The 15,636-nt window shown below is 30.8% G+C and overlaps 3 protein-coding genes across 3 annotated transcripts; 1 reads left to right on the top strand and 2 right to left on the bottom strand.

Annotated features, from left to right (window-relative positions):
- The first annotated feature begins 3,192 nt into the window (after positions 1-3,192).
- Positions 3,193-3,660, top strand: LOC114195123 (formin-like protein 3). Its single transcript, XM_028085514.1, has one exon. The coding sequence runs from the start codon at positions 3,193-3,195 to the stop codon at positions 3,658-3,660; it is 468 nt and encodes a 155-aa protein (XP_027941315.1).
- Positions 3,661-3,952: 292 nt separating this feature from the next.
- On the bottom strand, positions 3,953-5,366 carry LOC114195122 (probable aquaporin NIP-type). The gene is made up of 5 exons (XM_028085513.1): positions 5,235-5,366; positions 4,888-5,109; positions 4,517-4,714; positions 4,337-4,398; positions 3,953-4,145 (listed from the first exon to the last, which is right to left on the bottom strand). The coding sequence occupies exons 1-5, from the start codon at positions 5,364-5,366 to the stop codon at positions 3,953-3,955; spliced, it is 807 nt and encodes a 268-aa protein (XP_027941314.1).
- Positions 5,367-7,176: 1,810 nt separating this feature from the next.
- Positions 7,177-10,665, bottom strand: LOC114195442 (U-box domain-containing protein 4-like). Its single transcript, XM_028085920.1, has 2 exons — positions 10,191-10,665; positions 7,177-8,259 (listed from the first exon to the last, which is right to left on the bottom strand). Exons 1-2 carry the CDS (start codon positions 10,436-10,438, stop codon positions 7,407-7,409), a joined length of 1,101 nt encoding a protein of 366 aa, XP_027941721.1. The 5' UTR covers positions 10,439-10,665; the 3' UTR covers positions 7,177-7,406.
- Positions 10,666-15,636: the final 4,971 nt, after the last annotated feature.

Raw genomic sequence — 15,636 nt, 5'->3', positions numbered from 1 at the left:
TTGTGAACCTCTCCTCCGTCGAGCTATCTAAAGGTTCCTTTCTCCACGTAAGTTGAATGTTAAACTTTTCTTTTTCTTTCTTTTCCAAGCTCGAATGTGTTGGTTCTGTCATGGGTTATTCCTTAGAACCTCATTTTTGTTCCTAAGTTCATATTTTTTAGCCTTTTAGTTTGCTTTTGGAGCTGTGGTGCTCCTTCCGTTAGAGCTCTTTTCTCCGCAGTTTGCTTTAAATTTCGAGGTAAGGGAAGCTAGAATTTTTAAGTTTTTGAAATATCTTGCATGTTTTGGTTATGTTTCTTGTTTAAAATGTTTGGAAGATGCTTGTATTTGTATGAGAATGAACTATTTGTGGTTTGATTTGGGATTTTGGCTGTGCATGCGTGAGTAGTGAGAAATCTGTTGTTATCACCCAAGCGAGCAGCTCTCGCTTAAGCGAGAGTAGCAAAAACTCACATAGCTCGAGTTGTCGCTCGGGCAAGGAGCTTCAGTTTTTAGCGAAGAACAATCTCGCTCAAGCGAAAAGATCTTGCTTAAGCAAGAACTTTAGAAAACTCACAGTGTCACTGTTCGAGCTCTCGCTAGCTTAAACAAGAGAACCTTTGTCGCTTAAGTGAAGACTTCTAGCTTGAGCGAGATTAGTGCAATGACGTGTATTATTACTTGTTCTCTTTTATGATTGGTTGTTTTACTCCTTAAAGGTACGATAAATGATGTTGTGCATGTATGGTGTTGTATTTGGAACTATATTTCATATGTTGGCCATGAAATAATAATGTTTTTGAGGTAATATGTGAATTATGTGTGAGAATTTCATGGAGAAACCCCTTTTGATGATAGAGTAGTGTGTGTGGTGACTTAAGAATTCAATTAAGGTTACATCCTGACACTCTAATGAATCAGTAAACTCACATAGAGTAGACGGGTTCATGTGGTGAGAGTAGCAAGAGGTCTTAGTCTTTGGCAGGATAATGACCCAGATGATCATGGACTAACCTTGTGTGTGGTGGGGTGAAACTCATTGACAATGACTCTATAGAATAGTAGAAACCACCACAAGTGCAAGTAACCAGTGAATCCGATCTCATTACATGTATCCAGATAATTGACTTAAAGTGTCTTTTACTGTTTGTGATCACAAGTTGCTTGTGTTTAAATAATTTTCTTGCTCATTTATATGTTAAAAATAATTTTTCATTAGCTTACCCTCTTTCTTTGTGTTTGCTTTTTGTTTGACTTTCTTTTTTGCAATGATCACTAATTTTGGTGTGAACTGATGCGAAAAATCCTGGTACAGATGGCGAAGATGCGACTGTTTAGTTAAGGCAGATTTGTTATTGATCTTTTGATGAACGGTTTATCTTGTAATTTTCTTTCTCATTTGAGCATTCATTTATCTAAACGGTTTTACATTATGAATCACGTTTATGATATTGTTCTGTGCTATGTATTATTATAATTTTGTGATACTTTATTTATTAGAATTATCTATTTAAATAGGATGCCACAAATATGAATTAAGATTATGAGAAATTTATATATATAATAAAAAGTCTTGTACCAAATGACGATGAATAATACCAAGAATATATGTAACAAGGAAGATCTATAAATTAACATGAGAGTTTTTAGTTAAAAACGATACTAGGTTTCTCATTGTTAGTTATTTTATATATAAATGACTCATGATTTGAAACTTATCACGATTCTAATTTGCATATTTTATATAAACTTTCTAATAAAAATAATAGATTTTAAAATAATATTAATGATCGTAATTACCTTGTTTTTTTGGAGTCATTTTGAGTTGGTTAAAAGGCTATTGTTAGTTGTGACAATTGCTTAGAATGAAAAGAATTAAAATAATTTGTGATCATCCATAAGATAAAACAAATAAATTGCTATTAATAAACAATTCTTATGCTAAAACTCTTGAAATAGTTAACAATGTGTAAATAAATTTGAACATCGTTCCATTCCATGTAATTAGAATAAGAAATTTATGTTTTTAATAAGTGAAATACTGACCCCGGATCTAACATGTGTGATAATGATAGACTTATTGGTTGTTTTAAATAAATACCCAGATAGCAATAAGTATACAAAGTAAATATACAATAGTAAGAATTCAAATTTTAAGATAAGTTGAAATTGATTTTGGTACTAGGTTGAAAAGTAAATTCTTTAAATGCTTTTTCAGAAAAAAAAAATTATATAAAAGAATCATTTTTAAAAAAACTTCTTTCATGTCCATACCTTGAACAGTTCACCAATAACTGGGATGGCCAACAATTTTCATATAGAAAAGGCAATGGGTTCTTGCCTCCTTCCCGAACATCTGATTCCTTTCTTAATTTCTCATCCCAACACTATCTTTTCCTACCATGCCTTTGTCTTATAATTATAATTAAAGAAGGTAAAACTTAGATCTTACACAATTAAATACAAAACTCATTTACAAGTAAACACGTACCTTAAAAAAAACTTTTGATTATGAGTTCAGTTGTGAATGAAATCAATCTTTTAAATACCACTCTTCAGTTCTGATCTTTTGATGAAGATACATTAATCCAAGTTCATAACAAAAATAAAATGAAACTCATAATAAATACGAGAAAAGTAAAACTAGAATAATGAGATACTAATGTGTTAACTGCAAGCTACAAAAAATGAATGAAGATGCCAATAATTAGTGACGTATGGGAACGAATAATGCCAGCTTTACACTTTATGCAAAGTGAAGAAGCCATTCTGGTATTGTTTACTGATGCAATAAACAAACCCATCTAAAATCTATCTTTGAAACAATTAAGCATTTTAACCCAAGTGAAATTCATGTCTCATCATCACCATATACTTCATGCAAAAGGTAAGAATATACTTACATCAACAATTTCTTTCACTTTCTTTTTTTAGGATCATCCATCATCACACAATCATACCCAACCAACCCCATAAAGTTAATAAACTCATGCAACATTTTCATTCTAATTCCTCACACAGTTTCCATGTACTTTCCTTAAAAAAAACAAAAAAACATGTTCGCCTAAGAGGTTTTACCTATGCTTTGGCATATTATACGTGCAATAAACGTAAACTAGTGAAGAGCATCTTCATCACACCCTACTTAACATACAAGCTCTTATTTATATACCTTGCCTCAGAAGGAATCAAATTTCATGTACTACTCACAAAATGGTGTTCACTCCTCAAAAACTTCCACCACTGCTTCTTCTTTTCTGTCTCACACTTTCATCTTCAGTTCATGCAATCACGTATTCTACCAAGTTAGAGCAACCACAAGTTTCTCACCAACCATACACTGAAGTTAAGTGTGGATCATGCCCTTGCGGAAGTCCCTGCGATGACCAACTTCTGTCACCTCCTCCTCCACCTCCTTCGCCGCCGCCACCGCTACCACTACCAGAGATTTCCTCCCCCGAAATTTGTGATGAATCACCGCCGCCGCCGCCACCTCCACGGCTGAGACCACCACCCTCACGACCTCCACCAACCCCGCCGCCGCCGCCAAGGTTCATATATGTAATCGCTCCTCCGGGTGATGCATATGCATACTATTACTCTGCTGCTCAAAACAGAGTTCTGGGGTTGCTGGTTTTGGCTGCTCTGGGAGCACTATCAGTCACTATTTTGTTTGGATAAAATTTGTCTTTTTACTCTATTTTATGTTATTTTTAGGTACACTATATTTTAATTTCCATTGTTTATTTACTCTATTGGTGGGTTGATTCTAATATTTGATGTAAAAAACTTAGTTCTTGTGTGTTGGTAATTGATTTTCAGTATGTGCATCCATCACATTTCAATTTTTATAAATAAATAAATTATGAGGTTTAAACCATACATAAACTCGTACTAATTCAAAGTCATAAATAAGAAATAAATTCAAAAGTTCTAATGAGAACAAAATTTCCATGGTATCCCATGAACCTGTTCAACCTGAAGAAGGCCCTGAGGTTTGTTCTGAAGGTGAGTTGTGTGTGGATCTGAGAAAGTTATAGGCAAGTGCTCCAGCTATGGCTCCAACAATTGGACCAACTATATATATCCACAACCCTTTGTAAAGATGTATCATAACCGCAGGACCAATACTTCTTGCAGGGTTCATGGAAGCTCCTGATACAGGCCTGCATCAAATTGCAAAACCATTTTCAATTTATATAAGTTTGTGTTCTAAGAGAACATAAAGCACTTTCATATTCATAGTATCGTTCAATCGCAAATCCTCCTCAGTTTTTAAAATAACTACCTTAACAAGTTATACAAAACAATGATGCCTAAAACCAATATTTAAAACCTTAAACCAATAATTAGTTACCCGGCAATGAAGACATTCAACATTATAGTCATCCCAACTACAACTCCTGCAAAATCACCCACCTGCGAATTATCAAACTTATTAGAATCTTTAGACCAAAAAAAAAAATCAGTACAAAAGTGAAAAACATTTGTTAAATCCACAAGTGTTGTGTTGTAGAGTATGGAGTAGAATACAAACCGCTCTGTCGTCTGTAGTAACAGCAGATATAACAAACATCAAGAGAAAGGTGATGATGATTTCAGCAGCTAAAGATTGGACATTGGATCCAACTGGTATCGTTCCGAAGAAAGATTTAGGTGTCACATCCAACATTAGGGCTAGTGTGCCACTTGCAAGTATCGACCCCAGTAACTGAGCAAAGATGTACAGTGGCATCTACATGCATGACCAAAACTCATCAAAGCTATAAAAGTGGTGCAGAAACTAGTTAATGTGAATCATAACTAGACTGAAACGCAAATTTTAACTAAAACAGCATAACTAGAAAGAACTGTGTGTAATTATTGTGTTTCCAAAAATTGGAAATGATGTTAAGAAAAGAAAGTTACATGTTTATATGAGAAGCGGCGAAAAATGGCCAAAGTGACGGTGACTGCAGGATTGAAGTGTGCTCCAGAGATATGAGCAAGAGTGTAAATCATGACCATTACGATGAGTCCCCATGTCACACAAATACCTGGAAATGTGACTGAGCCATAGATCTTATTCACTGCCACAGATCCACAACCAGCAAATACCACAAAATATGTGCCAATCACTTCTGTTATCACCTACTCACAATCCAGAAGAAGAAAAAAAAAATCAACATACTCTCACTTTAGTCCACTCCTATAAATTAATATCAGTCTAATGATTGACTCTAATGTGAGACAACAGAAAACATCATGTGACGGACCTTCTGTGCCAAGGTTGCAACATGGTTTGAGCAACAGTGGTGCAATCCAAAGGTTGTGGAAGGGCTAGGGGAAAAACCCTCTTCCATACTTGACAACATATTTTCTTCACTGCCTTCAGCTTTGGTGGTCATTGCTGTTAATGTCTCCGACAGAGATCAGAGTGGTGTGCAGTTTAGGAACAAAAAAAACACCATGTCACCTGCAGAATGTTTGTTACCAAGATATATACAAGGTCATTCCGTGATTTCTTGACAAACTATCAATTTTGTTAACTCTTCAACAACCATTTAAATTCGTGCAAATTTGTGATGTTTGATAGCATAATTAAACATTAATTCTAGATAGGTTCTGTTGCAAAGATAATAACCACTACATAGTTTGTTTCTGATACACAATTGCACGATGAAAATGATATCGGCATACATCTTAGCTTAAATTTAATAGAGCCAACATTTTAGTACAGTTTAGTGCTTGTTTGATTTAGGATTACAAGATCAATATTTAAAAGTTTTAACATAAGTGCAGCCTTCAATAAAATTATGTTTTTTAGATATTTACTCTACTTTTTAGGTCCTACTTGAGATAAAATAGGATAAAATATCTTACTGCTAACACTGGAAATTTATTCCTTGAGCTGAAAAAAAAAAAAAACCGTGTGAACGGTAGAAAAACAGAACAAATAGGATAAGGTTTGAGATTTTTACTTTCTAGTTCATAAACATTGCATCAATTTTTTTTAAAATCGCCCATGTTTTCAAGCTAGGAAGTAGGTATTGGAATTTTATTTTAATTAAGGTAAATCAATTTAGTTAATTAAAGAGAGCAGAATTATGAATAGAGTTTTATTTTATCGGTGATTAATCTCGATTTAATTTCTGTACAGATTTAAGATTAGGTAAGCTTTTGGTAGAATCATTACACATCCATTCTGATCTGCACAACCAGCTGACAATAACTATTTCTGCTAACATACCTTATAGTCAGTGATAAGAATTGGATTTCATTTCTAAAACATTTCCTACTGGTTCTAATAGAATTCAGGATATTATTATGCCAGTTAAACCTACTCATGATAAACAATGTCGGACACGGTTGGCTTATGAAATCCAGACGCATCTCATTAATGACGTGTCTTGTGTCCGATACGTATCGGACACTGACACTCGTATGACAAGTGATACTCGTATGACAAGTATCAATAAAGTGTTTAATTTGAAAGACATTTTTTTATTTTTAACATGATATATGTTGTTAATAAAGATAAATTCAATAATATTTTTTCTGTTATCTCCACCTTGTTTTAGTATGAAGTGTACACTGATATAAAACTGTTTATAGTGCTCTAGTGTTACTAATTATGGAAGCTTATTTCAGGATAATAAATTTTCCTTTATTATTGGTTTTTAATCACTATCTTGGTGTACAAAAAGCTATCTGCATATCTTTTGGAGCAATTCGAGTTTTTGAAATTGCGTGTGAGAAAGGATGTTATAGTCTATGGATTGAAAGTGACTTCATATTCATATTGGTGGTTCAAGTTATCTCCTTTCATTACATTGTATTTGGCATATTCGGTGGTATAATAAGATTAGGAATACGAGATTCCATATATATTTACATACTAAGATTTGTCAATTTGACGCATGACCAAGATCAAACCTAGATCATTTTGGGTCTAAGCTAAGAAAGGTTCAATTAAGTGGAGGCAAGGACTTCGATTTTCGATTTTCGATTGAATAGTCAAACACCCAAACCTCACTCCATCACCATCAATATTATATTTGCCACAAAAAAGGAATCGCATTAAGATTATAAAAAGTACCTTCTCTGATGTCCAAAATACTAAACTCTAAAGAAAAGGTCCCATTAAAATGCACTACGCAATATAGAAACAAGTACTTGCTAGCTACGCAACTCTACAGAGAAGAAGAAGAAGAAGAATTGACAAGACCCTTAACGACTTCTGTATACTATTTTTATACAACGTTTCCTTTACAAATCAACTACAAAATCAAGTTCTTTTAATCATACAACAACAACATTTTATTGACAATTACCATTACCAGTCACTCGATACCTCCACCATGGCCTGGACTGGCATTTATCTCACAACTTCCAAGTGAAAAGAGAAAGAAAAAAAGATACAAAGTAGAAGAGCCCCAAGTGAAGCACTATTTTGAAGAAACTTCAGAAGCACAAGTTGTGATAGGCATATCAGAAGGGGTACACACAAGAGCCCTTTGCTGCAAATGTCTCAAACTCTGCTCCATGCTGACTTGGACCATCTCAGCCAGCATCTTCTTCGCTTTACCAGATTGATCATCCCCATCAATCTGTGATATGATGTCACAGACTATGTTCTGAAGAGTGTCTGGTTCAGCTTCAGCTCTTGAATATGGAGACTCTCTCAGTAGCTGCAAAAGGGTACGTGCTTTTGGCTGTGATTTAGAGGTTCCTTGAACCGTAAGCTCAAGAAGTCCCGGAATAACACCTTCTCTCAGAATCGGTTCCCTGTATTTACATCTATCACTTTCACACATTCTCAGCAGTGCTCCAACAGCATGTTCTCTACTCTGGGGGGTCCCATTTTCAAGAACTTCCACAACCGCAAGAACCCCACCTTCTTCAGATGTTAAGGAAATTCTACCCTCCTCATAACCCACCAAGGATTCTATCAGAGCACAACATTTCTCAGCTAGTTTTGAGGATTTTCTACAGGTTTTCAGAAGACTAACTATAAAAGGCGTTGCATTTGTTTCGAGAATGATGCTGAGGTTTTCTGGGTGTGTTGATAAATTTGACAGAGCCGTCACAGCATCAACTTTAGCTTGTGGGCTTCCATCTTTGAGAGTATTTACAAGGAGAGGAATTGCGCCACTAGCACCAATGATTGGTTTGTTGGTCGGAGAAACGGATAGAGTGAGCAAAGATGCAGTTGCATACTCCCGAAGATTTGGATTTTCTGACTCGAGGAAACTTGTTATTGGCTCTAATGCACCAGCTTCCACAATGCTAATTTTGTTCCTGCTTGATAAGAATAAGAACGAATCACGCACAATGCATAGAAATCATATAGCAGAACAATATTCTAAGCTGGAACATATTCAGAACAATGCAAAGCTAAAACAAGACCACATGTTTAAGTCAGATTAACGTTAGATTCCCTGATTTATACTCTTTCGATGATTGGTAGTGTCTGTTCTGTTCTACATTTATTCCTTGAAAGAAGAAATTTTCTATGATTATAGCTCATTTATGGACCCGACAATCTATCAGTTATTAGATAAAATACAATCCACTAAACCTCCTACCGACCCCATGGACCCAGTAAAGAGAGAAATGAAACTTGAATGCAGAACGCATACAAAAGTATGGTCTTTCCTTCTCAAAAAGCATTTAATGTAAAAGGCGATTACGAATAAAGAACAACAGCTTAAATATTATAACTTTTGTTATGTTTTTTTCACTAGAAGGAAAATGGGGAAGTGAAATTAAATTGAAATCATTTCAAACTTACTGATAAAAAGGGAGAAAGAAAGAAAATAGGAGCAAAAATGATTTACACCGCCATGAAAGTGATTTCACTAAGCAACAATTGGTAAAAATGAAAACATTTTATTTAATCTTTTCGCAGCATCTTTATTCATCCGTTCCACCTACAACCACAACTATAGTCTTAATGAGAAGAAGAGTACAAAAGTTGAAAAAAAGTCATTCGGTGATTGAATACCGCATTGAATGAAGGGACATGAACCATCTCCAACAATAAACATTAAAAAAGAGGGCTTAGTTTACTCATTGAATCATGCATCAGAGAAAAGTTAAATAACATAACAATACACGGAATTCTAGTATGTTTAGGTTTTTAGCTGCCTTTTGTAATACTTAGTTTGCATGTTTTTATCTACAATCATAAAAAAAAAATGTTTTCTTTTTACTGTATTATTACTCCATATCTGATAAGTATACAGATAATTTTACTATTTTCCGTTGACAAATTTATCATTATTTATAACCTGCAACTTTTTGCAGGTTAACTTCATTTAAATAAGACAATCCTAAAACGTTAAAAAGGTAAAGTGCTCCATATGTACCAAACAAAAACCACCCACCAATTGGATAAGATTCTGTGTTCAAACATCCAATGTTTCTTGTCAACACCAGTTTATGCACCCATTGAATTTATAAAAAAAAATATCATAAATCCCTATCCAATCACTACATATGACACAGTAAAAAAAGTGAAAAACATATCATCTTCTTCAGAATTTCTCATCAATCCAGCCAACCAAATTTTGCATTCTGATTCTAAGCCATGAAAAAAAAAATTGTTTTTCTTCTTCATTCAGGCCCATCTTTCTTCCCTGAATTCCATCAAACATCTCCCTATCATTAATCACTTATTTAATAACATTTTATCACATAAAAAACTTACACCATAATTTTAATTATGAAACTTAAATCATCTAAAACTAATCAACAACTTGTTGAACCACAAAATCATTAAAATAAAGTAAAAAGACCCACCAACAAACTATTGTTATAAGCTTCTCATAATCTCTTCTAAATATCTAATCTAAGAATAAAATACTCCTCCTTATTGTATCATGTATTTGCATGTTTACCAAATCCAAACTATTTATCGCATATTCTTATATATTCTATTCCCAACTTGACAAACTCCATGGATCCCATGTGTTTCACACCATCCAAATATATTGCAAAATTACAAAAAAATATTCAAAAGAAAAAAAAAATTGACACCATAGGAATACCTCTGTTTCGTATACCCAAAATCCTATCCCAAATTATATAACAAACACATATTATATATATATATATATATATATATATAGAGTAAAAAAATAGTTTTTTTTTTGTTTTGGAAAACCCAATTTGAGAAGAAAACTGGTTGATTGAAATTTTGGAGAAAAAGAGGTAAGGGTGGTACGTGCTTTTCGTCTTGTACGGCGAGGTTGAGGAGAGCGAGAAGGGCGGGTTCATGGAACTCGGGCGAGTCGACTCGGAGCATGGAGACGAGTGGCGAGACGGCCTGGCGGAGCTGGCGGCGGCAGCGGTGGGAGGTTTTGGTGAGGCGGCGGATGTCCTTGGCCGCTTGGACCCTCAAAACGGGGTCGTTTAGCTGCAGCAGCTCCAACGCTCGCCGTACGGCCACCGCCTCCGCCGGAGGAGCCTCCTCCATATGGTTCCGTTTAGTCACAGAAACAAACAGAGAGAGAAAATTGGAAAACTGGTTTGTGCGTGCGTGGCTTGAAGCAACAGTTATTATAACTCGCAACACAACATAACAGTGCTGATATATAGAGAGAGAGAAAGAGAAAGGGTAGTTGTTGGTTGAGACAGTTTCTTTCTTTGTTTATTCAACTTTCGTGTAAGTTCTTTGGTTTCGATTGCCAAACTTAATTTTTGTACTAACATTTTCCCATTCAAACCAGTCAAACACTCTTTGTTAGCGTTGAAGTTACATCTCAACAAAATTCTCAAATACTTGAGTTCGTTAACAGTATATTCATACCTAAATACGCAATTTTTCTTTTATTTTTCTCAAATATTTTTTAACTGTATTATACAACTTTAAGTTAACTACTTTAAGAACATACAAATCTAAATATGAACAGTAACTATTTTGTTATTAAATAATTAAAATTACTTTAATTGTATTTTTTTAAACAATTATTACACAAGTCAACAGTTAAAGAGAAGATGGAACATCATCAACTTAAGAAGATAAGAAATTTGTGCTTTAACATCTGTCCTGTTTTTTTTTTTTTTTTTTTTGAATAAGAAAAGGAAGATTATCCTTTTAAAATCGCCTAATGTGTTACCCGTAAGAATTAAATTTAATATATTTCACGAGTTAATTCTTGTGATTAGTTAATGTAACATTAAGAATTAATAGTGAGTCAGATAAAGGACATTCTTTCCTCCTAAATTTGTATTTTCTTTTTAGTTAAAAGAGAAGTTAGGCATGTTAGGTCAGGTATTGTATTTAACTTTAATTTGATGACTCAACACTATAATTGCAAGAATTGAAAATGATTCACATAATTTATAATGGCACGTGTTAATGGTACGATGTAACTGTGAAAGAGTTATTACTAACTTAGTTGATAGATCATATTAAAATGTTATCTTGAAAATAGAAATCACTATTAAAACATAATAATTGTTCTAAAAAATTACACTAGACATTCACTGGATTCAGACTATTGAAAAAAAGTGAAACACTTTTAGAAAAATTGTTTGAGTTCAAAACCTAAATCCCTTAAAACCAATCTCATGTATTAAAAACCGAAATTAGGTTTGGCTCACGTTCATCTTAGTTTAGTCTTCCCTAAAAACTATAGGAGTTGTTATTTTAACATATTTTTTTAGACCCTTTTCAGTTTCTGAATTTATTTAATAGATACCCTTCGCATGGTTTCAACTTGAATTCGTGAATGACGTATGTTTTAGAATGTTAAGGTCATAAAATGTGGGTGAAACTGAGAAATAATGTTTCTGTTGATGTGAATTGCAAGTTAGAAAATTTTATTGGCAGTTAGGTGCAGTTGACTATAGCTTAACTATAATTATTTCTAAATCTTAGTCTTTGCAATAATTTTCTCTTTCATTTAGATGCATGCTTCTATTAAATTTTGTCTACAAGAAAATTATGTATTTATGGTTACTTTTATGGTACGGTTAATTTGGCAGCTTTCTTTTTTATAATTATGGGTAATTGTAAATAAATAAATAAGTAGCTAAATGAAAAAGTGCTTGGAGTAATTAAAGCTTGTTGAAATAGATGAATTCTATTCCACTGAGGTAAATAAATAAATTAGTTAATTAATTAACTAATAATTACTATATCAATGTTCACTTTGCTTTTACATATTTGTCTTTATTCTCATTAAAAATTACAACTTTAAATTATTCCACTTCATGCCTTTGTAAGGGCATTATTTCAAAGTAACTTCCAATATTAAGCCAAGCCAAAAAGATCTTTGCTTTGAACTTCTTTTTCTATCCTCTTTACCTTTTTTTTTCTTTTGTGAAAGAAGTTAAGGTTGCTTTATCTTATCACAAAATTAATCCAAATATTTTTATTTTTATAATAGTGTGAAAAATGAAAATTGCAAGAAATGAGATCCCTCAAAAATAGATTATAGTGTTGGGGTGGTCCAAATTCAACTAGAAGATTAAATGTATTGACATGGCATGTTTAAGTACTTTTAAAAATACATTTCACACACTAAAATTTAGTTTAAAAGTTCAACTTTATGAAAGTGAGACTTTTTTTTTTTCAAACTTAAATTTAAACAAAACTTAAATTCTCAAACTTCAATCCAAATACAAATTTGGAAAGTAGTTGTGGCCGAATCTGAAACTGCCAAGACAAGACCTTTCTCAAAAGCCCCACTGCTATATTATTTAACTAATAACCACTTTCTAATTAACTCAATTTTGAATTAAAGCATCCGTTAATTAATTAATACATAATCAGCAATAATCATCCCATAAAAAGTGCTTAAAAGTTAGGGTTTTTGGAAGAGAATATATAAACTTAAATATGTTTGTTGGAATTTTGTTTTTTTGACGTGGAACCGTTTGTTGGCACATTACTATGTTGTATTGGCAAATGACATGTATTTGTTCCTAAAGTTCAAGTATTTTTTTTTAAGCTTTCTTAGAGTGCACGTTTTGTGTGCATAACAAGTTAATGTTATAGTTGTCATAAGAAAAGAAAAAGGTGAAAGAAGAAATTTAGAAAATTAAGGTATGTAACAAAAAAAAAATGTAAATCTAGTTTTAATTTTGTAATTATTTAGAAAGAAAATTTTCTAATTATACACTAAAGTTATAAGTTAATTATGTATATGTAGTGTATAAAGAAATTCTTTTCTTGAGCTTCGAGTCATATTTTTTTTCTACAAGAATCTTTAACTTTTCTTTTTCTTTCTACCATTTTCTCTTTTCCTAATCTCTCTACCCTTAGCTTGGATTATGTATTGGTTTTGATATTTCTAAACATTTTCGTGTGTGGTAGATTCCCATGATTAAATGATATTTAAAAACCAAATTTTGATGAAGGTTGCTGATTTTTTTGATATATTTAAATAGTTTGAGTTTATAATTTTGTACATTTTAAAAATTAATTGACATTAAATGAATTAAATTTAACTAGTTACACATTTTAAAAAAAAAAGAGAGTAAGTATACACTGCATTCATTAATTTAGGATAAATATAAAAAATAATTTTAACTAACTAAACTAACTTAATTAATACTGTAATATAAAATATGTTTTGTTGCATGCATGCTTTGTTTAAAAATAACATTTTTCAATGGGCTTTCAAATTTAGATAAAAAGAAAGTGAATCTGAAAAAGATATCCACTAATACAAACACTTGGTTTGTTATTTTTTGGATTTTTAAAGAAAAATAAAAAGTGATGAAACATGAACAATTTACAATTGCATTTTCAGATGACACAGACGTTTTCGATAATAACAATTCTAGTAATTGTGTCTATCTTGTTATCCATATCATTATATATAACAAAATTTCCCTTTCATAATTTAAAATCACTATAAATAATTCGCAATAACACTAAAAAAATATTATAAATAAATAAAATATAGTGAAAAGACATTTTTAATTAAATGAAAAAAAAATAATTATCCATGTTTTCTGTAACTGTTCACAGTTTATTTAATAACGTTAGATCCAAAATGTTGATCAAATGGTTGATTTTATATAATTATTTTGTTATGAAAACATAATTTTAATATAATAATTTACTTTTTTATTTTTTTATATATAATACATAAGTCGTATGAAATAAATTTGTTAATACATATTTTGAAAAATAAAAATAATAAAAATATTAAATTTTAATTTATTAAAGAAAAATAAACATAATATTAAATATATACAGAAACTGTTAGCGTTATTATTACTATCAGTTTTATTTTTAATTATTTTATAAATAATTTATTTTTAATCATTATTTTAAAATTTTCTTTTATCTTAAAATATTATTTTTAAAAAATTAGATTTTTATTTTATTTTATTTTATATTTAAAATTCATTTTAAAAATTAATTATATATTTATTATTAATGTTAATTTAAATTTTTTGAAAATTAAATATATGAACAAATAATTACCATAGCGCATGTGTTTCCTGATGATAATAAACTATTAATTTAAATTTTTTGAAAATTAATAATAATAAACTATTATTATTTTATTGTCACGATAATGATAATAATAAAGGCGGTCAATTTTTATTCTTGTAATATTGATATTATATATTTTCTTAATACGGTATATTTTAATAAAAAAGATATATTATAAATAATATTTTATAAAAATGTATCGATGTACTTTAAGTTTAACAAATAGGGGTTTGTGTTATTCTTTTTGTGCTGTTTTTGTCGAATTAACACTATTATCTTTTCTTTGGGTTGGGGCCCAGTTTCGATCATGAAAGGTGAAGCCTTCCATCGCCATTTATATGCCCAATTGGCTTAGACATTTCTTAATAATAATAATAAGAAGAAAAAAAAAACATTACTTCTATGCTGCCAAAAATTTCTCAATATATCAAACAAATTTCAACACATAAATCCAAAAATAAAAAAACTCACACTCCAATTTTACTATTTAAATTTAATATAGGTTTATATATTTTTCTATTTTAAACTTTTATATAAACTAATCTTACTGATTTTTTTTTCTCAAGATTTTTAAAACAGTTTTTTTCAAATACATCTTTTTTTCTTGTAAATTTCATTTGATCATGCGTGCTAAGGGTTAAAAAATTTTAGTTATACAGAAAATATTTGAATTCGATTTGGTAAACATTTTATCAAGTTTGTTTTTTAATTAAATAAATAAAATTGAATTTAAGTATTTAAATGAGTCAACTTCAAACTTAACATTAAGATAAGAAAATAATTATTTAAAATAAATTAAGGGTACACATTGACCGTCTCTGTTCTTTGTGTATTCATCGTGAAAATATATAAACGTTAGTTAAGAGTATTAAAATTAATTTTGAATTTTTATGAATTATGTTTTTCTATTAGATTACAAAATTGTAATAACATAATTTTCTTAAGAATTTACATAAATGCCACAAATATATTTCTATTTATAGATTATTATAAAAATAAAATGATTATTAAATACAAAATTGATAAAATTAAAAAAAAAAAACTTAAGAGATTAATTTTTTCATGAAACCAAATATAGTCAAACTCGATCACTGTTTTTCTAGAAAAATCATTACATTTTTTTGGTTAGTCTTATTTAAAATAAAAGAATCAAATTTAAGCAACTTGTTTAAATTGGAATATTATTTTTACATTTCAAAATTGAATTAATGATTTTT

Source organism: Vigna unguiculata, chromosome 8 (genome assembly GCF_004118075.2).
Source record: "Vigna unguiculata cultivar IT97K-499-35 chromosome 8, ASM411807v1, whole genome shotgun sequence".
Classification (NCBI taxonomy): domain Eukaryota; kingdom Viridiplantae; phylum Streptophyta; class Magnoliopsida; order Fabales; family Fabaceae; genus Vigna; species Vigna unguiculata.
Note: the sequence above shows the minus strand (reverse complement) of the source record. Positions and strands in the feature narration are given on the sequence as shown.

Excerpts from the sequence above, each read along its gene's own strand:
- LOC114195123 (XM_028085514.1), top strand. The coding sequence starts at position 3,193 with ATGGTGTTCACTCCTCAAAAACTTCCACCACTGCTTCTTCTTTTCTGT.
- LOC114195122 (XM_028085513.1), bottom strand. The coding sequence starts at position 5,366 with ATGACCACCAAAGCTGAAGGCAGTGAAGAAAATATGTTGTCAAGTATG. Across the intron at positions 4,715-4,887 it reads GCCGCTTCTCATATAAACAT|ATGCCACTGTACATCTTTGC; the intron begins GTAACTTTCTTT and ends TCATGCATGTAG. Across the intron at positions 4,146-4,336 it reads TTGAATGTCTTCATTGCCGG|GCCTGTATCAGGAGCTTCCA; the intron begins GTAACTAATTAT and ends AATTTGATGCAG.
- LOC114195442 (XM_028085920.1), bottom strand. The coding sequence starts at position 10,438 with ATGGAGGAGGCTCCTCCGGCGGAGGCGGTGGCCGTACGGCGAGCGTTG. Across the intron at positions 8,260-10,190 it reads CTCGCCGTACAAGACGAAAA|GAACAAAATTAGCATTGTGG; the intron begins GCACGTACCACC and ends CTTATCAAGCAG.